The sequence below is a fragment of the Nyctereutes procyonoides genome, unplaced genomic scaffold, assembly GCF_905146905.1.
Source record: "Nyctereutes procyonoides isolate TBG_1078 unplaced genomic scaffold, NYPRO_anot_genome, whole genome shotgun sequence".
Lineage (NCBI taxonomy): Eukaryota > Metazoa > Chordata > Mammalia > Carnivora > Canidae > Nyctereutes > Nyctereutes procyonoides.
In genome coordinates, this window is record NW_026575131.1 from 53,672,321 (window position 1) to 53,696,122 (window position 23,802).

Sequence of the window (23,802 nt, forward strand, 5' to 3'; positions counted from 1 at the left end):
ACAGTACAGAAACTGGCAGCGGTACAAGTCAGCATCTTTTCTTCCTGGAGAGCTGGGTGGCAAATATTTACCAGCATGCCATGGGAGAAGAGTCAGTCTCTAAAGGAAAATCTGGGCATTAATATCAGCCTAAAAGGAGAATGTGTTCTGAAAAGGCATAAACAGCTGCAGTCTACCATGGAGGTCTTTCTGCACTTACAGGAGAGCTTCCATTGGGAATCCGATAACTAACTAAAATAGCTCCTATTTTAACTGAGCACTTACTACGTGCCAGGCCTTGTGCTGAGTACTTTATGCACGTTCTTTTGTGTTAGAGACGTCTGAAAGGCACTGAGTTACAAACACAGACACTCTGGGGTCGTTCAGCCTGACTGCCTCCCCTCAAAAAACAGACTCTGTGCCAGAATGCCCTGTTCAATCCCCACTTCTAAAAAAAAAAAGAAAGAAAGAAAAAAACAGTTCTCTCCTACCAGCTGTGTGATGTTGGGGGGGGCGGTTACTTCGCCTTTCATACCCCATCTTTGAGACAGGAGGTATCACAGCAGCCCTCACCCCACTGGGTTTGCTGTGAACCATTAACGCAAGACAGTAAGGGTTAGCACGCAGGAAGCTTTCCAAAGGGTTTGTGGTTTTGTTATGAACGTATAATTTGAAATTAACTCCCCAAAAAAGAAAGAAAGAAAAAGAAATTAACTCCCAGGACAACCATATGAAGTAGATGTTGGTATTGCTTCCTCTTTAGAAGGGAGGAAGCTGAGCCACGGAGGAAGGTATTTGACTCCCATCACACAGCTAGGATGGGTGATACCTCGTGCCTGTGCGACAGTAATGCCCAGAAGGACAGTGTCTTTGCTGACCAGTTGTGTCTGTCTGTTCTTTTATTCGCCTGCCCTCCCTCCACCCCCTATCCCGACATGGGTCAGCCGGAAGGAATCCTAGTCAACCAAACCTTGGCCATTCGCACTCTGGATCCAGAAAACAAGGGCCAGGGTGAGTCAGCCACAGCAGAGGAGTGGCAGCGTGGGTGGTGATGGCAGCCTTGTGGGAGAGGGCTGGTGCCATCCGTTTGTCCCCCTCGCCCGGCAGAGGGAGTGCAGCGAGAGGAGGTCCATGCCGCAGACCTGGGCGACCAAGTCCCGGACACGGAGTCAGAGACCAGGATCCTCCTGCAAGGTGATTGGCCACTGGCCCCGACCCAGGAAGGCACGACCCTGGAGCGGGCAACCCAGTGCCACCTAATTCTGGGGGCATTTGTCACTGTGTCTCCCCCATCCACTTCTGCTAGAACCACCTCCTGGATCTGTCTTAGAGAAGCCCCCAGGCAGTATTTAATTCAGAAAATAGCTTTTGCTGATAGAGAAGTTTGAATGAGAAACAGTAGAGTTTCCTCTTGAGAGCAGGAAATTCTGGAACCTAATGCGCAGGATGGAGGACTGGAGCAAGAAGGGAAAAGAGGTCGCTGGAAAGGCACCTTGCAAGCTTAAGGTTTTGGGGAGAGACCTTTGGTTTCCTCATCTGTGATGGGGGCAAATAACAAAATAACAAATATATCAAAGGGTTGCTGAGACGATTAAATGAGATATTATATGATGATCTCTGGAACAGCGCCTGGCAAAACGGCATTAAGCACATCTAAGTATTCGTGACGATTGTTACTGGGATTCATTTGCCACTGGTGTAACAAGAGGACTCGGGGACCAGGGTTCTATGAAGCACAAGCCCCCCCTTCCCTACAAATGTAGGCCACGCACCCCCCCCGGGGCCACTCAGCCTGCTGCTCCCCTTTGATCACATCCCCCTCAGCCTCCAACTGCCCCCCACCCCGCATCCCTGGCACTGGCTGGTGGGAGCCTGGGGTCCCTGGGTCAGTCCCGACCCTCCTCACCTCGCTCCACTGTGCTTGAGCACGGTCCTCCCTCCCGCCTGGCTCCAGGGACCCCGGTGGCTCAGATGGTAGAGGACGCCATCGACGGGGACCGTCTGAAGCACCTCATCGTGACCCCGTCGGGCTGCGGGGAGCAGAACATGATCGGCATGACGCCCACCGTCATCGCCCTGCATTACCTGGACCAAACCGAGCAGTGGGACAAGTTCGGGCTGGAGAAGCGCCAGGAGGCCTTGGAGCTCATCAAGAAGGGTGCGCCTTCGTGGGAGACCCGCTGCCACCGCCTCCTGGAGCTGGGTCCTCCCGGGGACCCCGCCCCCTTTACTCTGATCGCCCCACCCTCTGAGCCCCTTCCCTTTTTAGAAGCTTCTCCCCCTTTGCAGTCAGAGTTCCCTCCTCTGTGCAGAGCCCCCTCTCTCCTCCCTGAACCCCAGGACTCCGAGCCCTCCTCCTCACTGGTATACCCATGCAGGCCACCCTCTCCACTGTGCCCCACGCCCCCTCTCTCCTCCCTGAACCCCAGGACTCCGGGCCCTCCCCCTCACTGGTATACCCATGCAGGCCACCCTCTCCACTGTGCCCCACGCCCCCTCTCTCCTCCCTGAACCCCAGGACTCCGGGCCCTCCCCCTCGCTGGCATTCCCATGCCGGCCACCCTCTCCACTGAGCCCCTGCTCTTCTGACAGCACTTCTTGCTTCCCCGCAGGATACACCCAACAGCTGGCCTTCAGACAACCCAACTCGGCCTTCGCTGCCTTCCAGAACCGGCCATCCAGCACCTGGTGAGCCACCCCTGCACCCCACAGAGCAGGGCAGCCTGGAGTGGTCCTGGTGGGCCCCATCCACACAGCCCTCTGCCCAGCTATGCAGCCTCCACCCACAGAGGCGAGGCACCCACTGTGGGCTCTTGAGTGGCCCTTGGTCATCAAGCACCTCCTGCGGCTAGGCTGGGTCTCTAGGCTGGGTCTCAACCCAAGCTGAGCCAGCTAGGCCAGGGCCTGCAGGCCAGGGCCTGCTCCCTCTGCTCACTGGTTTGCTGGAATGGCAGTCTCTGGATGCCGAGGCGATTGGCTCGTGCTCTGTGACCACCCCCAGGCTGACAGCCTACGTGGTCAAGGTCTTCTCTCTGGCCACCAACCTCATCGCCATCGAAGCCCAAGTTCTCTGCGGGGCTGTCAAATGGCTGATCCTGGAGAAGCAGAAGCCCGATGGGATCTTCCAGGAGGATGGGCCTGTGATCCACCAAGAGATGACCGTAAGAAGCAGGGGTTCAGGACAGAGTGAGGGAGGGGCGCCTGGAAGTCATGGGACAGATAGGAGAAAGACGACCCATTCCTTCGGGAGTGTCACTCGTCTAGTACAAAAACCAGAGAGCTTCAGAGTCCAGTACAAAACCAAAGTCCCTCCCCTTCACTCTGAAAATACACCTAGAACCCCTCAGAACTGCAGTTCTCCAAATGGGATTCCCCAGGCCAGCAGCATCAGCATCACCTGGAAACTTGTTAGTAACATATGTCCTCAGGCTGGACGCTAGATGCATGGAATCAGAAACTTTAGGGGCAGAGCCTAGGAATCAGTTTCTATAAGTCCCTCTCCATACCCCACCTCCCCCCCCCCCCCGCCGCCGTGATGCTGACACATGCCCAAGTTAGAGAATCACTGCCTTAGCCTGACTTTTCAAGCTTCCAGTCTCACGGTGTTGCCCCTATCCCCATCCACATGGCATCTGTACTGCTAGGAGTCTTGCTCTGTCCTGCCACAGGGCCTTTGCACATGCTGTTCCCACTGCCTGGCCTGCTAACCCCTGTCATCCCCCAGGGACATCTTTCTTGACCTCCCCAACTGAGTCACACTCCCACTGTCCATTCTCACTGCCACATCCACTTCTCCTGCATAGCACTCATCAGTTTGTAATGATAAATCTATAGTGAATTGGTCGGTACATGTCTGTCTCCCCTACTATACAGCGAGCTCCATGAGGATTGGGGCTGGTGTCCGGGTCTTTCCCACCACCTTATCCCCAGCACCAGCACCATTTGCTGAATGAATGAATACTGAAGACAGTGACCCTCCTAGGGAGACACTGGGGAGAGACTCAGCCCTGCTTGGACCTACTGAACCTACAGGGGGATTGGTCAGCAAATGGGAACACACTGGTGACTCTATCTTTGTTTCTTGCTTCCCACTCTAGGGTGGCTTCCGGGAAGCTGAGGAGAAGTCTGTGTCCCTCACGGCCTTTGTTCTCATAGCACTGAAAGAGGCTGAAGATATTTGTATAGGACAGGTTAACGTAAGTATCTGCCATCCTCTTCTCCCCTCCTCTACCCAGGGCACATGCACCTTGGAGGGTGAGGTGTTGCATTTGGGTGACTCTCAGTCCTCCCCAGTGTACTAACAGCCACCAAAGCGGCCATAATAATACCCAACATTTGGGGGGCAATTAACTAAAGATGCTCATCTAAGAGCTTCACATGGTGAAGTCCTGTAATCCTGTTGGGGCCCAAGAGGTAGGCTACTCTTATCATCCCCAGTTAACAGAAGAGAAAACTGAGACACAAAAAGGTCAAAGAGCGGGTCCTCTCTGCCTGCCTTACCCTTTTCAGAGAATTTTAGCCAATTTCAACAAAAGCCCCCTCAGCCTGCCTCCCACATCACTCCTACATGATCAGTGCATTGTATCCTTGCTGCTTGCCTAAAGGAAACTCATAACACAGTGCTAAGAAAACATCAAGACTATTTTCTTAGTCTAGGGGATCTTTTAGGAAAATGTTTTTAAGATTTATTTATTTATTTATTTATTTATTTATTTATTTGAGAGAGAAAGAGAGAGAGAGCATGGGGGCAGGGCAGAGGGAGAAGAGAGAATCTCAAGCAGACTCTGCTGAGCACAGAGCCCCGTGCAGGGCCCCATCTCACCACCCTGAGATCATGACCTGAGCTGAAATCAAGAGTCAGATGCTTAACCGACTGCGCCACCCAAGCATCTCTCTTCTAGGAAATTTTCAAAGGAGCCCATGACCCTAAAAGGGAAATGATTAAAAAATGTTATCTCATGGTCACCTCCTTTTCCTCTGGTTTTCATTTCGAAGCACAGAAACTTAGAGAGATGGGCTCCTGAGAGTCTCTGTGATTGCTTCATCTGCTTTGTCCTGGGATGGTCAGAGTGGATTGTCTGAACTTTGGCTTACCAAGTCTGGAACCCCAGGATCTCACCCTCAGCCGGCTGCTTCTTCCTTCGCTGGACCCCAGAAAGTGATGGAAGGGAGGGGCCTGTTAACTTTAGTGCCCGGGAGGGACCTAGACCTTTCTTGGCCCAATAATTCGTCTTTGCCTGCTGTGCAGCACAGGGCTGACCTTCCTTGAGGAACACAGCCAGAGTAAGGCTAGCAGATTCCCAGGGGACAGCACTGATTGGCTGGACCGTGGTAGGGTGATCACACCTGGGCCAATCAGCTCAGGCCAAGGAGTTGGTCTCACTGGGCAGATAGGGCCTGCCTCCAGTGTGGCGTGGAAATGGAGGAGAAAAGCTCCTACAGACGTCAAACAAAAGTAGATGGAGGAGAAGTAGCTGGGCAGGCCAAAGGATTAGGCTCTACTACCATGCAGCAACATTTTCCTCTACAACATGGCAACATTATAACTGAGGATAGCAAAGGCTGTAGAACCAGATTGCTGGGGTTCAAGTCAAGAGTGTGCTGGAACCAAGTGTTGAACTTGGGAAAACCAGCTGTTACATCTCCAGGACTTTTCACAAGCTAGTTCTTAAACACAATCATCACTTAAAATCAAGTTATGGGACGCCTGGGTGGCTCAGTGGTTAAGCGTCTGCCTTTGGCTCAGGGAGTGATCCTAGGGTTCCAGGATCCAGTCCCGCATCAGGCTCCTTGCATGGAGCCTGCTTCTCCCTCTGCCTGAGTCTCTGCCTCTCTCTGTGTGTCTCATGAATAAATAAGTAAAATCTTTTTTAAAAAATTAAATTTAATTGAAAAAAATAAAATTAAAAAAATAAAAATAAAATTAAGTTACATAAACTTACATTTAAGTAAATTAGACTAAATATCAACCATTAAAACCGAAGGTGATAAACACCCAAAACCTATCACTTTCTAATTGTTCTACTACCCTTCGTCATTATCTGTGTGATAAATCTACCCATCTCGAGGTTATTTCTGTACCTTATATGGTGGAAATACTACCTAATACTGTGCTGCTTACTGCCCACCTCTTCCCAACTCTGCATCCACTGCTTCCACATCAGTAGTTTGAAATTGGCCACGGTTGTACTTACACCATGAAAATTCGCAAACACTACAAATTATGTCTTTCTCCATCTCTCATCTCTCTGGGTCTCAATATTCTCATCTGTGCAGTGGGGATGATGATAAAAATACTGCCTACCTCATAGGATTCTGAAGTTCAATGACGGGCTGTATGACTGGCATCTAGTAAGTGTTAGCTACGAAGCTGATGATTAGACAAGAGGCATTCCCAGGCGGGTGCTGAGTCTGGTTCACACTAGCTCACGAGTGCCTATCTGGGACATCTCTTCTTCACTCTGGGTTCAGGGATATTATGTTGGTAACTTGTAATTGGCCACAGTGGGAGTATTGGTATCACAATAACTGACAGTCTATAAACTGACCCCCCACCTTGCCCCCAAACACATGCCCTGGAGAGCTGGTTCTTAAATAGCTACCAGTACACTACCAGATATATAAACTGTCCCAGACACAGCTTAGGTACTCAGCAACAAGGCAGCTCACAGTGGCTAAAATGTCTGGAAAACCTGAAAAAAAAAAAAAAAGAAAAAAAGATCTAAGACAGATCTGTATTGCAAGGACAGAAACCATCCTGGCGCCCAGGAAGCGGTGCTTGTGTGACACTTACCAGCTCTCTGTGGCAGCAATGTCCACCTTACCAGAGTACCTGTCCTCTTTCTTGCAGATCTTGCCAAGCAGCATCGAAAAGGCAGGAAATTATCTTGCAGCCCACTACCAGAACCTGAAGAGACCATATTCTGTGGCCATTGCTGGCTACGCCCTGGCCCATCTAGACAAACTGGAGGGAGATAACCTCAGAAAATTTCTGAACACAGCCAGAGGTGAGGGGCAGCCTGGGGAGGTGAGAGGGGGTTTGCACGTGGTCGTCTTGAGCTGGCATGCGTGGCCATAAGCCACACCGGGATGGGCAGCCTCAAGTTGAGCTGGGGTGGGTGGTGCCAGGCCATGCTGAGTGAATGGCTCTGAGGTGTGAGAAGGCCTCACTGTAAGCTACACAAGAAGGTCCATTGCATCCATCGTTCAACAAGCGCGTGCTGAGCACTTGCCATGACACAGGAGCAAGGACCTGGGCTCTGACATCAGACTCAAATCCAGATCCCACTCTGCCCCTTTCTCCCTGTGTGACTTTGTACAAGTCACTGAACCTCTCTAGACTTCACCTTAAGGTGACACGTCATAGGGTGGTTGTGAAGATTGGACGAGTAATACAGGTAGAAGGTCCAGCACCCAGGAAGAGCTCTATCGCTGCTGTTGTCATAACATTACCATGATCTCAAGGGCAATTAGGATTAGACAAGATAGTGCCATAGGGAATTTAGCACAGTGGTAGCACATAGCGAGCACTTAATCGATGGTTCTAGTGATGCTCTGTGCCAGGTTCCCACTGACTGCTGTAACATATGTCAAGAAACATGATGTAGGATATACTGAGGTGGTTTACCACAATAGGAGTTTGTTGTTTGTGGGCAGCTCTCCTCCATACATTGATGCACGGCTCCTGGCCTCTAACTTTTCATGGCTCTGCCACTCTGGGTCCTTGGAATCTACTCCATTCAAGCAGAAGGGGGACAAGTCAGGAGGATTGTGCAAGGGAGGTAGAGCAGGCGTGGAAGGGGCCCCCATCGTTGCCAGTGCCCATTCCATCGTCCAGAGCTCAGTCAGTCCCGTGGCCATATCTCCCTGCAAAGATCTGCGGGAGACATAGTCCAAGTGCACGCCTGGGAAGAGGAGGGGATGGTTCTTAAGGACGATCTCTGCCATAAGTACTTTCTCAGGCACTTGGGACATCACAGTGGATACAGCACAGCCCCTGCCATCATATCATGGCTTCACACCCCAACTGAGGAGAGAAATGAGTTACCTGATTGCTATAGAGCATCATAGTGCTGGGACGGGAGAGCACGGAATGTTTTGAGAGACAGAAGGAACGGCAAGGGTCTGTCACCCAGTCTTGGGGTGCCAGTGAAGTCAAATCAGGGGATTAACAGGGGTAGATGGAGAAAAGGTGCTCCAAGGAGAGGGAACAGAATATCAAAAGGCTCAGAAGTAAAAATGAGCACGGAAAGTTTAGGGAATCTCCCGTAGGTGGGTGGGGCTGTGGCTGAGAATTTAAATGGAGGAGCGAAGGTTAATTAGAGAAGAGAGGGAGGCAGGAGCCAGCAGATTGTGGGCCTTGGATGTGAGCCAGGATATCTGAACACCAGGAAGTCCACTTCAGAGCTGTCTCGGAGCCATCTCCAGGCTGGACAGAGCAGTGAGCATGGGGGATGGGGTGGGGGTTCTCTCCGCAGACAGGAACCGCTGGGTGGAGCCTGGCAAGAAGCTCTACAATGTGGAGGCCACATCCTACGCCCTCTTGGCCCTGCTGCTGCTCAAAGACTTTGACAATGTACCTCCTGTCGTCCGCTGGCTCAATGAGCAGAGATACTACGGAGGTGGCTATGGCTCCACCCAGGCAAGTGACCCCATATCCCCCGGGCACCTGCATGCCCACCTCCTCTACCCTCCCACTGGCCTCCCAGAGAAGACACTGAGACCGAGAGGGGCAATCCTTCTGTCCCACAAGCCAGAGTGGCTGGAGTGGATTTGAGAGGTCACAACTAAAAAATAGTTGTGAACCCATCCATGGGTCCTAGACTACATTCTGAATGCCCCAAGCTGTCTTCTGAAGCTCCTGGTATCTAGACCATGTTCTCTGTTCCACCAGGCTCCTTGTTAGCTCATCTTCCTATGGGTTCTAGGCCAAGTTCTCAGCTGTTTGAGGACATCATCCAAGCCTCTCTCCCTGGTGGGTTCTAGGGCATGGTGTCAGTAACCTCAGGCTCTGGTTTGGCCTCCTTTCTTTCTGGCGAGCTGTGAGTCACATTCTCAGTGTGTTCCTTTTGGATTCTAGATCATATGTTCAATGTCCCCAGACTCTAACTTCATTCTTTTTTCACAAGTGGGTTCTAAATACATTCTCACGGACTCCAGACTCTTGTCTTAGACTCTCCTCTGGGTGAGTCTGGGCCACATTCTCAATGTTGCTATAGCTTCGGTCTTATGCCTGTAGTTTCTGGTGGATTCTAGACCTGTTCTCAGTGTCTCCAAGCTCTGGTCTAAGCCTCTGTCCCTTGGAGAATCTAGAACATGTCCTGGGTGTTGAACAACCTTCAATCTCATCCTCACCCTCTCTTTGTGTGTGTGGGGGGGGGGCGCAGGGGGGCGGGTTCTAGGCTATCCTCTCTCTGATCTGAGTCTTTTCCTCTCTCCTGGGTTCTAGGCCACCTTCATGGTGTTCCAAGCCTTGGCCCAATACCAGAAGGATGTCCCCAACCACAAGGACCTGAACCTGCAAGTGTCCATCAACCTGCCCAGCCGCAGCACAGAGATCAAGCACCACATTGTCTGGGATTCTCCTAGCCTCCAACGGTCAGAAGAGGTACAGCTGCCCAGCCAAACCCTCCTTGGTGTCACCCTCCACACCAGCCAGGGGTTGCCAGAGCCAGGAGGGAGGACAGGTCATTGTTGCAGCCAGGGGAAGGTTTGGTTCCCCCAACATCCTCTCTTCTCTCTCCCGGCTCCCTGCAGACCAAGAAAAATGAGAATTTCGAAGTAATAGCAAAAGGAAAAGGACAAGGCACCTTGTCGGTAAGGAATAGGAACACACACCTGCTTGGCCCACCACTTTCTCTCAGCACCCCTGCCCCAGAGGGACCCTCTCCTTCTCAACTCAAATGGGCTGACACTTCATCTCCCCCACTGTCTCACCAGGTGGTGACAATGTACTATGCCAAGCTCAAAAACAAAGCCACCTGCAAGAAGTTTGACCTCAGGGTTGACATACAACCAGCCCCTGAAAATGGTAAAGGGAGTAAAGACCCTACATGTTACGCTTCCCCCAACCCCATTCTAATGTCTGCCCCCCTCCTGAATCGGGACCCAGGGACCCCCATCCCATTTTTCTGTCTTCTGTGTTTCTAGTCAAGAGGCCTCAGGACGCCTTGAACAGCATGACCCTTAACATCTGTACCAGGTAAGTGATGATGGGTCACTAGGGGTCATCTTGGCCATTCTTCCGTCTATAAGAAGACTTCTCAAAATATCTGTGGTACCAAACCCTTTCCAACAGTGCATTGTGCATCTGGCTTTGCCTTAAGTACCCACCAGGAGGCGGATGCCATCCTCACTATGCATGGCAGTCCGAGACTGGCAGTGACCCCATAGGCTGAGACTGTGCCAGCAATCTCAGCAATCGATGTGGGGGACATTCCAATTGTCCCATGACCTTTAAAGTGTTTTATCATAACTTGGCCTTGCTATCAGTGCATGAACTGAATAATGGCTGCTCAGTGACCATCACTGACAGACTTTGAAGGAAGTGACGTGATTGGTCATTGATTGTGCACCTCTTATCTGCTCAGTAATTGGTGGGCCAAATCACTAGAAACAAGACTTGTATTTTATGCAGTTGTGACTACTGTACCCTGTGCTGGGGACCTGATGTTATTGAGCTGGACCATGGAAACATTTTTCTGCCTTTCTTTCCTAGAATAACTAAGGCATGAAGAGGTCAAGTGACTCATCAAATGTCTTACAGAGCTGGGACTTGAGCTCATGTGGTTGGGCCCTAGAGCCTGAGCTATTAGTCTCCTTTTTTTTTTATTTTTAAGATTTATTTATTTATTTATTTATTTATTTATTTGAGACACAGGGAGAGAGAGAGGCTGAGACATAGGTAGAGGGAGAAGCAGGCTCCATGCAGGGAGCCCGATGCGGGACTCGATCCCAGGGCCCCAGGATCACACCCTGACCTAAAGGCAGATGCCCACCTGCTGAGCCACCTAGGCATCCTTTTTTTATGATTTTTTAAAAATTTATTTATAAGCTAGTAGTCTCCTTGACCATTACACCATCTTCCCTTTAGTCCCTTTGGGGAATGTTTCCTAAAATCTAATATCCCCTTGTGCTGCCATGTGGGAACCAAGAACCTTAGTCTCTGATCAGACCCCCTTGTCCAGGCGTTGACCCCCAGGGCTCACCACACCCTACAACCCAACTGCCCTCCCTCCACTCCATTCAGGTACCTGGGAGACGAGGACGCTACCATGTCAATACTGGATATATCCATGATGACTGGCTTTTCTCCTGACACTTGTGACCTCAACCAGGTATGAAAGGCTTATGGGCTTGGGGACTGAGATCAGTGGGAAGAACCCTGGGGTCTGAAAGAAGACTAAGGAAGATTTTCACAAATCCCATCCTTCCTTCCCCAGTTGAGCAGTGGTATCGAGAGATACATATCTAAGTATGAGCTGAACAAGGCCTTCTCCAACAAGAACAACCTCATCCTCTACCTGGAAAAGGTAAGGCTTCCAGTGGGGACCTAGCCTCTACCTGGCTGGCCTTCCTCTGGGTCAGGCCAGGCCCAGGCTAGGGGGGATGGGGTCCATATTTTTGAGTGGTGGAGGAAGGGCTATATAAAACAAGATGGTCAACCCAAGTCATCCTGTCTTTTGTAAGCATCCTACCTTATGCCCACTCATGTTCCAACTTCAGTTTATACTTGCTTCCTTCAACTTCTTCCCATTAGTCTTTTTTTAATATTTTATTTATTCATGAGAGACACACACAGAGAGAGGCAGAGACACAGGCAGAGGGAGAAGCAGCCTCCTTGTGGGGAGCCCAATGTGGGACTCAATCCCAGGACCCCAGGATCACACCCTGAGCCAAAGGCAGATGCTCAACCGCTGAGCCATCCAGGCATCCCTTCTCATCAGAGTATAAACAACCACTGAAAAGAGCCACATTGGTTTAAAAAAATAAAGTGCTCAGTGGTGAACAAGAATTTCCCTTGCTCCCCCATCCCCTGGCATCTCTCTCTTATTAATTCTCCATCTGACCTCTCACTCTTCATCTCTAACATGACTTGAGCTTCCTCCTCTCCCCTACTTCTATCTTCCATCTTTCTTATCCTCATACTCTCCCTGCTGAAGTCCCAATACCTTTGATTGCCCCTCACCCCATATTAGTCAGTATGAGTAACACTAGCTACTATAATAAAACTCCCAAGAATATGGGGGTTCCAACCCAAGAAATTTGTGTTTCTCATTCACGCCAAGTCCAGTTGGTGTGGGAGGTTATGGAAAGGGTCTTCTGTTCCACACAGTCATTCAGGGATCCACATGCCTTCTGTCTTGGGACTCCACAATCCCTAGGACTCTAGAGTTATCTACTGGACCCATTCTTTCTAGAAGAAAGGAGGATTCTGCATGAGACAGACATTGACATTTTCTTGCATCTTAATTTTTGTGCATTTCAATTTTTATTTAATTCTAACCCTATGGGGAAGTTGCAGAGCAGGAGAACATGGTTCCACAGTTCTACCCAAATTCACTGTTAGCCTTTTCCTCCAAATACACCTGTCTATCACATACACATGTGTATATCTATTTCTCTCTCTCTCTCTCTCTCTCTCTCTCTTTCTCTCTCTTTTTTCAGCTTTAATGAGATATAACTAACAAATAACACTGTGTTAGGTTTAAGGTGTATAAAATAATGATTTGATGTCTCCATATATTGGGAAATGATCCCCACAATAAAGTTACTTAACACATCCATTACCTCACCTCACATAGTTTTAGTGTGTGTGTGTGTGTGTGTGTGTGTGTGTGTGTGTGGTGAGAACTTTTAAGATCTACCCTCTCAGCAACTTTTAAATCTACAATTCAGTATCATTAGCTGTGGGATGATGTTTTTATGGGCATAGATAGCAGTCCGTTGGCCAGAACTCATTCACATGGCCACGCACTAAACTAAGGAAGGAAGCTGACGAGTGTAATCTAGCTCTGAGCCTTGGAGTAACAGAACATGGGTTTGTCCTGCCCTCCACCCTCCCCATCCACTTCCCACCTTGATCCTTCACTTTCTCCAACCCCCAGTACCTCATGCTGGGATGCCCTCCATGTCTTCATCCCACTGACCAGCCTCTTCATTCTCCATAGATCTCGCATAACCAGGAGGACTGTGTATCCTTCAGAGTGCACCAGTACTTTAAGGTGGGGCTTATCCAGCCTGGATCAGTCAAGGTGTACTCCTATTACAACCTAGGTGAGCAACCTTGACCTAGGGCCTGGGGTCTGAGGGTTCCAGGGATCTGAGAGGTGGGAGTCTGAGGCTCCCGGGGTTGGGGACCTGGCATCTCCAGGTCTGAGGGACTGGAGTTGGGAATCCAAGCCCTACCCCCCTAGGTTCTCTGGACTGGAGGTCCTCGCCCTCTAACCCTTTCCCACCACTCTGCCCACAGATGAGAGTTGCACCCGGTTCTACCACCCAGAGAAAGAAGATGGGCAACTAAGCAAGCTCTGTCACAAGGACATGTGCCGCTGTGCTGAGGGTGGGTGCCAAGGAGCAGGGAAGGGTTGGCCACACCCACCAGATCCCTCCACACACCCAGAGGGACAGACCCAGGAGTGGGGGGCCCTGGATGAGATGTGAGATGTAACCATGTCCCCCACCCATCCACCCCACAGAGAACTGCTTCATGCAGCAGGTGTACAACAAGGTCACCAAGGATGAACGGCTGGACAAGGCCTGTGAGCCAGGCGTAGACTACGGTCAGTGGGTGCATACATATGGGAGCGTGTGGGAACAACAGTGTGTGGGGACGTGGTTGTACATGTGAGACTGTGTTATGGTTGTGGTTGTGTGTGTGACTGGCTGCGAGTGACCATGGCTGCATGTGGTTGTACTTCAGGCTATAGTTGCAGGCGACGTGTGTGTGTGTGTGTGTGTGTGTGTGTGTGTGTGTGTGTTGTGAGGGGCCATGATTACATGGGAACCATGGTTGTGAGCGGGCTGGGTGTATGCAAGTGTATGAGTGGATGTGGTTGTGTGCCTGGTTGTGTGTGTGGCTGTGAGGTTGTAGTTGTGCCAAACTACAGAGATATGAGACAGTGGTTGCAGGTGACAGTGGACAGGAGTAGGCATGGTCATGCATGTGGGTGGCTGTAATCGCGCACATGGTCGTGTGTGTGGCTGTGTGAGACCGTGGTTATAAGATCACGTGTGGCATGTGTGTTACTGGGAGGGCAGGGACTGTAGCACGACTGGCAGCCATCCTGCATGTATCTGCATGGGGGGTGCCGTGTGCCCAGGTGCGCTTGCAAGTGATCCTGACCCCCACCCCCCCTCCCCCTGCAGTGTACAAGACCAGGCTTCTCAGGAAGGAGCCAGCAGAAGACTTTGATGAGTACGTAATGGCTGTGGAGCAGATCATCAAATCAGGTCAGCCCTGCACTCTGGCTTCTGTCTTCCCACCCCCTTCCCCCCAGTTCCCTCCCTCCCTCCAGTTCAGCTTCTCTCCCTCCCCTCCAGGCTCCGATGAGGTGGCCAGAGGACAGGAGCGCAGGTTCATCAGCCACATCAGGTGCAGAGAAGCCCTGAAGCTGCAGGATGGGAAACGCTACCTAGTGTGGGGCGTCTCCACCGACCTGTGGGGAGAGAAACCCAAGTGAGTGCCAGCCCTGTGCATGCCCAGGGCCGCCCCTGCCCACCCTTCCCCTGCCCTGCCCCTGACCGGTCTGCCTCCTCTCTGCACATCCCCCCACCCCCCTGCAGGATCAACTACATCATCGGGAAGGACACATGGGTGGAGCTGTGGCCTGAGGCCGATGAATGCCAGGATGAGGAAAATGAGAAACGGTGCCAAGACCTGGCCAGCTTCACTGATGACATGATCACCTTTGGCTGTCCCAACTGACCCCTCCCCGTGGTCCCCACAATAAAGCTTCAGTTGTATGTCATGTGTCTCCCAGTGTGGGAAGGTCTCTGAGAGGGAAAGAGGCCACTGTGATCCATCCTCAAGCCTCGCCTGACCCCCACTTCCGTCCCCCTGTGGCCCACCTGCAGGCCTGCTTCCTCCCCACTGTCCCGGGAGCACCCTCCACCTCGCTGGCCCCAACCAAGTGTACTTCCACTTTCCCCTGCATCTCCCCTGCTCCTCAGCCCCAACCTTCTGGAGATTCTCACCAGCTGCCCCTTCACACCTGCCTGCTTACCTGCCTCCTCATGGAACCCTCATGTGTGTTTTCACCAACATTATCATCTGAATCTTTACCTGCTGTCTCACCTACGCCCTGGCTTGTATCCACCTGCATTTTTGGCATTGTCACCCGGCCCATGCCGACATCTCCAACCGCAAGCTGGCCTGTATCTTTACCAACTCGCCTATGTGCTGCATCCTCACCTGCATCTTCACCTGTTCTCACCTTCATCCCATTTGCCCCTCACCTGCAGCTCCTCGGGGCAATTCCATTTGTTACCTCGCCTGCATTCCTCTTGGGCCGGCTGTGCCCAGGAGGGGGCGGTAGGGGGCAGGCCCGGCGGTGTTTCCGGTGAGCTCTGAGCGAGTGAGCAAGCGAGTGAGCTAGTGAAAGGGAAGATCTGAGTCAGCGGTCTAGGTGGGGAGTTGGGGGAGCATTGTGGTCACAGCATCATCAGAGCTGCCTGGGGGGCAGGAGCCAGAGGGAAGTGAGCTGACAGTCGAGGGGAACTGGGGCCCTAGGTGCCTCTTCTGATTAATTCAAGGGCTTGAGGGTGGGATCCATTCCCCCACTCTAGATGTGCTCATCACTTGAAAATCCCTGAGCCTTGCAGTCACCCCTTCTCAGCCCCTTCCGCTAAGACACCCCCCGCCAGGTCCTGTAAAGGCTGCCTCCTGATTCCAGAAATAGGGGGGAAATAGATTCACAACCAGTCCCTGATTAGTGGGGGCAGCAGTCAAGGGGAGACTCCAAGGGGAGCCTGCTTCTCCCTCTGCTTATGTCTCTGCCTCTTTCTGTGTGTCTCTGGTGAATAAATAAAGTCTTTTAAAAATTTTTTTTAATTTTAAAAATTAAAAATAGCTACAAAGCAACATTTACACTGGTTTTTTTTTTACTAAACCACAGCCTAGCTAGGTTGACATAGAAAATGACTATTATATTTTCTAAAAAAAAAAAAAAAAAAAGACTATTATTTGATCTAAATGACTATACCGGTGGCCCCATGGTAGGCAGGCTTTCTCACATGCCCTGTTCTCCTTTCCTCTTCGGACAACCTCACTGTCTAAAGTCAACTCTGTGCTGTCCTTGGAATATAAGTTTCAAAGATCCTATCTGAGCTGTTCACAGTCTGGAACCACAGGTGCTCCAACAGAACAACATGCCACATGTTAAAGAAAGGAAGAAAAGGAATCCCAGGGCAGAAGAACAGGAAAATAAGCAAGAAAAGGAAAGAGGAAGGCAGACATCAAAGTGGAAAGGCATCCTGGTAGAGGTTGGCTGGGACCCTTGTGAGTGATGAGGATTTTTGAGCCTCCCCCCACACCTTTTTTTTAAGAAGATTATATTTATGTATTCATGAGAGAAACAGAGAGAGAGGCAGAGACAGAGGCAGAAGGAGAAGCAGGCTCCCTGCAGGAAGATGATGTGGGACTCGATCCCAGGACCCCGGGATCACGACCTGAGGCTAAGGCAGATGCTCAACCATTGAACCAGGCGTCCCTATGTAGGTATTTTTTAGATGTGATTCCCACCTACAGTCGATTGACTTTCAGGCTACACTCAATAATGCGGATGGGCCTCCTCCAGTCAGTTGAAGGGCCAAAGGGAAAGATTAGTTTTCCTGAGGAAGAAGGAATTCAAGATAGCAGCATAGAAATTCTGCCTCGGTTTCTTGCCTTTAGACTCAAGACTGTAACATCAACTCTTAACCGAATCTCCAGCCTACTGGCTTGTCCGATGGATTTGGGGCTTGCCACACCCCACAGTCACATGGGTCAACTCCTGGGGTGCTTGGCTGACTCAGTCGGGAGAGCATGAGACTGTTGATCTCAGGGTCACGAGTTCAAGCCCCACATTGGGTGTGGGGCATACTTAAAAACAAAAAACAAAACATGAGCCAAGTCCTTAAAATAAGTTGTGTGTGTAGATAGATGATGATAGATAAATAGATGATAGATAGATAGATGTGCCTGGGTGGCCCAGTTGGTTAGGTGTCTGACTCTTGGTTTTGGCTCAGGTCATGATCTCAAGGTCATGAGATCGAGCCCTGCGTCGGGCTCTGTGTTCAGCGCAGAGGCATGGAAGGTGATGAGACGTGGACTGTCGGTCAGGGAGGTGGACACGGAGCAGAGTAGGGACCCCTGGTGGGCATCTGCAGCTCACCCAAATACTTTCCCCGGAAAGTTGCTCTCCTGTGCAGTCAGGGGGGATGACTGGATGTGGCCCATGGGTCATAATTTGCTAATGCCCTATATGCTCAATGGGAAGCCATTACATGATTGTAAGCAGGGGAGAGGTGAAGGCTGATGTACGTGTTTAAAACGCCGATGGCAACAGTTCCAATCCCAGCTATATGCCCAAAAGACTGGGAACCCGGTGCCCAGACAAATACGTGTGCACACGTGCATGCTCACAGCAGCCCAAGGGTGGAAACAATTTAAACATGCATCCAAGGGTAGAAACACTGGAACATCCCTCAGCCCTAAAGCGGAAGGAAGTTCCGGCACCCACTACAACGTGGATGAAACCCAAAAACGTTATATTCAGTGAAAGAAGCCAGACACAGAAGGCCACAGATGGCATGTGTCTACTTTTATGAAATATCTGGAATATCTAGAATGGGTGACTCCCCAGAGCAGGAAAGCTGACTTGCCATTGCCAGGGGCTGGGAAGGGGCTCGTCTTTCAAGGCACCAGAAATGCCTGGGAACTAGATAGAGTTGTCTGAGATTGTAAATATCCGAAATGCCACTGAGTTGCTCACCTTAAAAAAGGTTAGTTTTATGTTATGTGAATTTTGCCTCCATAAAATAAAATAAAATGAAATGAAATAAGCAATCTCACACTAGGTTGAGGGCAGAGAATGAATTACGAGGTGGCTGGAGGGAAAGAGAAGGTAAGAATGTAAGAGCCCAAGCCAGAAGTGGTGGGTTGCCCTGGAGTCTCAGCACAGAGAGAGACTCTGGCCACTGGAACAACCCTACGCTGGGGGCCTTAAACAACAGACATTTATTTCTCACAGTTCTGGAGCTGGAAGTCTGAGAGGAGGGTGCCAGCTCGGTCGGGCTCTGGTGAGGGCTCTCTTCCCGGCCTGCAGACAGCAGCCCTCTGGCTGGATCTTCACCAGGCACAGAGAGAGTGCCCAGTAGGGGCACTCATCCCATTCCGGAGGACTTCACCCTTGTGACCTCATCCCCTCTCCCAAGGCTCCACCTTCAAATACCAGCACTTTGATAACCAGGACCTCACCATAAGAATGGAGGGAGGGACAGAAGCGGTCCACAGCCCTGGGGAAGGTGGTAGCAGTGGGTATGTTCACAGGTGGCTGCATTGAGATGGGCCTTGGAGACTGAATCACCAGGGCTCGCTGAAAGGTGGGATTTCAGCAAAAAGAGAGAGCCACTCAGGCCAATTCCGGGTGCCCTCAGGACGCCTTCCAAGCCTGGGTCTTAGCCTGGTGACTAGTGGTTCCAGCACTGACTCTGAGTTCCCATTAAAACTTGCATGCATGCATGCACACATGCACACACACACATGTGCATGCTTATGCACACACACAGGCACACATATGCCTGCACTGGGACACACTTGTGTGCATTTCACCCACATGTGTGCATATGTATGCATACAGGTGTGCTCACACCTACACACATACACATGCACACACCTACATACACCTGCATGAGTGCCTATGTACGCATACAGGCACGCTTGCACCTGCGCACATATACACAGCATACACATGCCCATATGCACACACCTGCATACATCCCGGGTGGATGCACACACCTGCAGATACCCACACGTGTGCATATGTATGCATACAGGCATGCTCACACATGCACACATGCACTGAACACAATATGCACACACACACACACACACAAAAACCACTCTTGTATTTCCCACTGCTCTTACCACCATCTAACTAACATACTGTATAGTATTTTCTTATTTACCAGGCTCATTGTTAAGGGGAGAAGGCGCTCCATAAGACCAGGGACTTTTGTCTCTCTTGTCCACAGCCATGCCCTCAAGCCTAGAACAGTGCCTGGCACGTGGGAAATGCTCTATAAATATTTCGTAACAAAGAAGCGGCCTCAGGGAAAAGCTGGGGCCTCCCCTCTCCATCCCTACCTGAGTCACATTTTCAGATGCCCCTGGAAAGTGTGAGAGGCTGCATGAGTGAAAGTAAGATGGGGCCAGCCTGGGGGTGGGGGGACAGGAAGAAGAGGAGGGCCAGTAGGGAAAGGGGAGGGGCTGAACCCCGCTCTAAAGGCAGCCCCGGGACCCACGGGCGCCTGTCTGCAGCGTGGGAAGCCCAGGAGCATTGGGCAATTGTGGTTTCCTCCTTGCCCTCAGGGACCCAGCCGCGCTAGCCCAGCTCCCGGGGCGTCTCGGGACCTCATCGGCTCAGGCATGGAGGAGCCCGTCGTGCGACCCTCGGTGTTCGTGGTGGACGGACAGACAGACATCCCATTCACAAGGCTGGGGCGCAGGCGCCGGAGCCGGCCCTGCAGTGTGGCCCAGCTGGGCCTGGGCCTGCTGCTGCTGCTGCTGGTGGCCGGGCTGGCCGTCCAGGGCTGGTTCCTACTCCGGCTACACTGGCGCCTCGGGGAGATGGTCACACCCCTGCTGGTGAGTGGGGCTCGGGGCTCGGGGCCGGGGCGGGGGGGCTTCTGTGTCATGGGCATCCCTCTGTGCACGTGTGTGTGCAAGACAGGAGACAGACCAAGAGCAGCCCAGGGCGAGTCAGCTCACCCCTCCGAAACTCAATTTCCCCGTCTGTTAAATGGCTGTGGAAATAAGAGTGCCCACCCGACAGGGAATGACACGGTGTCGCGGGTGCGGCGCCTGGCGGCGGGGGCCTGAGGCAGGTGTTGAATCAATCAAAACTGGCATTTTTTTTTAATGGAGATATAAATACTCTATCTTCTAAGGCGTGCAACGTATTTGTACCGCAACACGATCGCCAACACCTCTGCGCTGTCACGTAATTACCATTTCTCCTCGTGGTGGCCACAAAAAAAAATCTGGTCTCTCAGCAGGTTTTATGCTCATAACATAGTCTTGTTGCCAGCAACCCCCGGAACGGGCATTCGGACATTGCTAGGTATTATCAGCCATGCCCTGACCCCCACTGTGGGGACCGCCACTAATCTGCTTGGTCCGAGTCTATGAGAACCTCTCCCTGCAGCAGTGTGCTGTTGGCGGTGGCTGTCTCTGTTTGCCATGTGGCCTTGGCCTTCCGTGTCCTGTGTCTCCCCAGGTCATTTCACCTTGTGGCTGCACCCAATGGCCATACGTGCATGTCCCGCACGGGAACCCGTGCTGCTATCCCGCGCCTGTGTGCCCAAGTGTCCACGGACTGGCCTGTCTGTGACCCATGTGTTGGCCTTGCACACAGACCCACAGGGATCCATAAACCATGTGCCCGTGTATCCGAGTCCATGTGTGCCTTGTCGTGTGTTACACGAGTGTCCAAGTCTGTGCTCTATGCCACATGTCCATCCATATCCGCTTGTTGGCATTAATGTCCCCGTGTCCTGCCACCTGAATGTCCGTGTATCTGTAATATTACTTCTTTAAAAAAAAAAAAAAAGATTTTATTTAGGAACGCCTGGGTGGGGATCCCTGGGTGGTGCAGCGGTTTGGCATCTGCCTTTGGCCCAGGGCGCGATCCTGGAGACCCGGGATGGAGTCCCATATCGGGCTCCCGGTGCATGGAGCCTGCTTCTCCCTCTGCCTGTGTCTCTTCCTCTCTCTCTCTCTGTGACTATCATAAATAAATAAATTAAAGAAAAAAAAAAAAAAGGAACGCCTGGGTGGCTCAGCAGTTCAGCGCCTGCCTGCCTTCCGCCCAGGGCGTTATCCTGGGGTCCCAGGATGGAGTCCCACATCGGGTTCCCTGCACGGAGCCTGCTTCTCCCTCCGCCTGTGTCTCTGCCTCTCTCTCTCTCTCTCTCTCTCATAAATAAATAAATAAATAAATAAATAAATAAATAAATAAATAAAATCTTTTTAAAAAATAAATAAAAGATTTTTATTTATTCATGAGAGACACATTGAGAGAGAGAGAGAGAGAGAGAGAGAGAGAGACAGAGACACAGGCAGAGGGAGAAGCAGGATCCGTGCAGGGAACCCGATGTGGGACTCGATCCTGGGACCCCAGGATCATGCCCTGGGCGGAAGGCAGGCAGGTGCTGAACTGCTGAGCCACCCAGGCGTCCCTGCTTCTTTAATTAACCCTTACCTAGTACCTCCTATGTGCGGGGCACCAGAATGGCTTTACCCCACCCCTACCCCAGCCCGGGTGAATTCACTGGACCCTAAATAGCACCATTCATTCACATGTCTATTTCGAGAGGGGAAAGCTGAAGCTGCTTGGTGGGGCGGGGGTGTGCACGTGGCCCTGGGTGGCGTCTGTACCTGTGGTCTGTGTGCCGCTCACAGCCACGAGCCTGAGGACGCCAGTGCGTGGGCCACGCAGGTCCTCACCACCGGCTCCTCTGCATTTTCAGGATGGAGATGCAGCCTGGAAACAGCTGACTCAAGGTGAGTCAGGGTCCTGGGCCCCCGGGAGGGAGGGTGGGATGGTTCCCACGCTGCCCCCGCCCCCTCAGCCCATTGCCCAATGTGATTTGCACAACTGATCTGAGCCCTGCAGGTGCCCCTCCCCCAGGCCCGAGAAGCAGAAGTCTGGGCCACTCCGGAAAGGGTGGGGTTGATGCCAGGAGGTAAACCTGATGACCCCTCCGGAGGCTGGCCCTCGCCCCCCACTGCTTCCATCGCTAACCTCTCACCCTCTCCCTCTCCAGAGCGCAGGTCCCACCAGGCCAGCCCAGCTGCACACCTCACAGGTGAGGGGGACCCCGGGGCCTGGCACGGGGGAAGGAGGGGAGGGGCAGGGTGTCCTTGGGGAGACCAAATGGCCAACATGAGGATCCACGCATCCATCACAATTTATTCACAGCCTTGCCCAGAACACAGACACTGCCTGCACCGGGGCAGTGTCTCATTTCATTTATTGAATACACCCTTACGTGGTGCTCACCGTGTCACACGTACTGTGACACGCTCTGTGCATGTTCATTCATTACACCCGAAGGAGGCACTATTCACATCTCCATTTTACTGAGAGAGAGAGAGAGAGAGAGAGAGAGACACGGACGAAATGGAGATTATTAGGCTTCTGGACCAGGGTGGTTCCGTCTCTGGTCCTTGGTTTTGCCGCTCACCGTTTTGATGCTTTCGGCCAGTCGCTTAATTGCTCCATGCCTCAGTTTTCCCACCTGCGGGAGGGGAGGGGGCATGAGCTAAGATGTATAAGAAGCAAGTGACTTTGCCTCTGGGTGCCTCAGTTTCTCTACCTGCAAAGTGAGGATAACGTGAACTAACGTGTGTAAGCTTCTCAGAAGGACTAACACGGGAGGGTCGCCATCACCCTGTCTCACCCAGGGAGGGACACGTGCTGACCCTCTGTCTCCATCCCCAGGGGCCAACTCCAGCCTGACGGGCAGTGGGGGCCCGCTGCTCTGGGAGACAAAGCTGGGCTTGGCCTTCTTGCGAGGCCTCAGCTACCGCGAGGGCTCCCTGGTGATCGCCCGGGCCGGCTACTACTACATCTACTCCAAGGTGCAGCTGGGAGGCGTGGGCTGCCCGCAGGGGCTGAGCAGCGGCCTGCCCATCACGCACGGCCTCTACAAGCGCACACCCCGCTACCCCAAGGAGCTGGAGCTACTGGTCAGCCGGCGGTCGCCCTGTGGGAGAGCCACCAGCCCCCGCGTGTGGTGGGACAGCAGCTTCCTGGGGGGAGTGGTGCACCTGGACGCGGGCGAGGAGGTGCTGGTCCGTGTGCCCGACGAGCGCCTGGTCCGACTCCGCGATGGCACCCACTCCTACTTTGGGGCTTTCATGGTGTGAAGGAAGGGCTGCCAACGTACTGAATGGGGGTCCGACAGGCAGTGACTCAGAGGGTGCCCTGGGGAACCCAAAACTCAGGAAGCAAAGAGCCCGGCGGGCACCTCCAGGGGCCAAGGACCTAGCCACCCCTGAAGGCTGCAGACCCAGCTGGCACCTCTGGGGCACCAAAGAAATCTGCAGACCCTGCCACGGACAATACTAAGGACAAAGACCCAGAGACTTGGGAGTCGGGAAGCCCCCAACAGGGGGAGAAAGTTCATATGCCTGATATTCAGGAAGAAGGGGTGAGGGGTGGGTATTTATGTTTTTGATTCAGAGAAGAACGGGACTTGCGGGTCCAGGGACTTGGCTGAGGACAGGAAGCCTCACTGTCCCCCACTCTCATGAGCGTGGGTGGTTGTAGGGAGAGTCATCGTTAGGATTCACCCACGTGGACAGCCCAGCCCAGGCCCACCCATGGCCACAGTCATGCACTCAAGATCCACACGCAGTTGTGTGGCCACACCCCCTGCGGGTCCTGTAGGGGTACCTCGCAGAGACTTGGCGCGGGGATGTGCCCGTAACTGTTTGGCGACCAGCTCTCCCAGGAGGGAAGAGGCTTTGTAGCGTCTGCCAGTTCCCTGGTGTCGTTACTCCCAACACAACTGGTTTCTGGCTACCAACGTATCACCGACTGGCTGGTTGGATCCCAA

General features: G+C 52.3%; 2 protein-coding genes across 3 annotated transcripts in view; both read left to right on the forward strand.

The window, feature by feature from the left end:
* C3 (complement C3) overlaps positions 1–14,943 on the forward strand; it is a 32,108-nt gene extending 17,165 nt beyond the window's left edge. The window contains exons 22-41 of the mRNA XM_055343879.1: positions 924–990; positions 1,087–1,173; positions 1,934–2,137; positions 2,592–2,667; positions 2,981–3,140; positions 4,077–4,175; positions 6,830–6,986; positions 8,457–8,620; positions 9,428–9,586; positions 9,736–9,795; positions 9,919–10,009; positions 10,129–10,180; positions 11,228–11,315; positions 11,421–11,510; positions 13,149–13,254; positions 13,451–13,540; positions 13,677–13,760; positions 14,347–14,430; positions 14,521–14,656; positions 14,764–14,943. Coding sequence (XP_055199854.1) covers positions 924–990; positions 1,087–1,173; positions 1,934–2,137; positions 2,592–2,667; positions 2,981–3,140; positions 4,077–4,175; positions 6,830–6,986; positions 8,457–8,620; positions 9,428–9,586; positions 9,736–9,795; positions 9,919–10,009; positions 10,129–10,180; positions 11,228–11,315; positions 11,421–11,510; positions 13,149–13,254; positions 13,451–13,540; positions 13,677–13,760; positions 14,347–14,430; positions 14,521–14,656; positions 14,764–14,905 — 2,196 coding nt within the window. The 3' untranslated portion in view covers positions 14,906–14,943. The remainder of the gene's footprint in view (positions 1–923; positions 991–1,086; positions 1,174–1,933; positions 2,138–2,591; positions 2,668–2,980; positions 3,141–4,076; positions 4,176–6,829; positions 6,987–8,456; positions 8,621–9,427; positions 9,587–9,735; positions 9,796–9,918; positions 10,010–10,128; positions 10,181–11,227; positions 11,316–11,420; positions 11,511–13,148; positions 13,255–13,450; positions 13,541–13,676; positions 13,761–14,346; positions 14,431–14,520; positions 14,657–14,763) is intronic.
* A 4,663-nt stretch (positions 14,944–19,606) lies between these two features.
* TNFSF14 (TNF superfamily member 14) lies at positions 19,607–23,178 on the forward strand. 2 transcript variants are annotated; one of them, XM_055342832.1, is made up of 4 exons: positions 19,607–19,825; positions 21,709–21,742; positions 22,006–22,047; positions 22,683–23,178. In XM_055342832.1, exons 1-4 carry the CDS (start codon positions 19,607–19,609, stop codon positions 23,108–23,110), a joined length of 723 nt encoding a protein of 240 aa, XP_055198807.1. In that variant the 3' UTR covers positions 23,111–23,178. The 2 variants fall into 2 exon arrangements, with proteins under 2 accessions (XP_055198807.1, XP_055198808.1); XM_055342833.1 differs by having other exon boundaries at positions 19,607–19,727; positions 21,716–21,742.
* Positions 23,179–23,802: the final 624 nt, after the last annotated feature.

Excerpts from the sequence above, each read along its gene's own strand:
- TNFSF14 (XM_055342832.1), top strand. The coding sequence starts at position 19,607 with ATGGAGGAGCCCGTCGTGCGACCCTCGGTGTTCGTGGTGGACGGACAG. Across the intron at positions 19,826-21,708 it reads AGATGGTCACACCCCTGCTG|GATGGAGATGCAGCCTGGAA; the intron begins GTGAGTGGGGCT and ends CTGCATTTTCAG. Across the intron at positions 21,743-22,005 it reads CTGGAAACAGCTGACTCAAG|AGCGCAGGTCCCACCAGGCC; the intron begins GTGAGTCAGGGT and ends CTCCCTCTCCAG.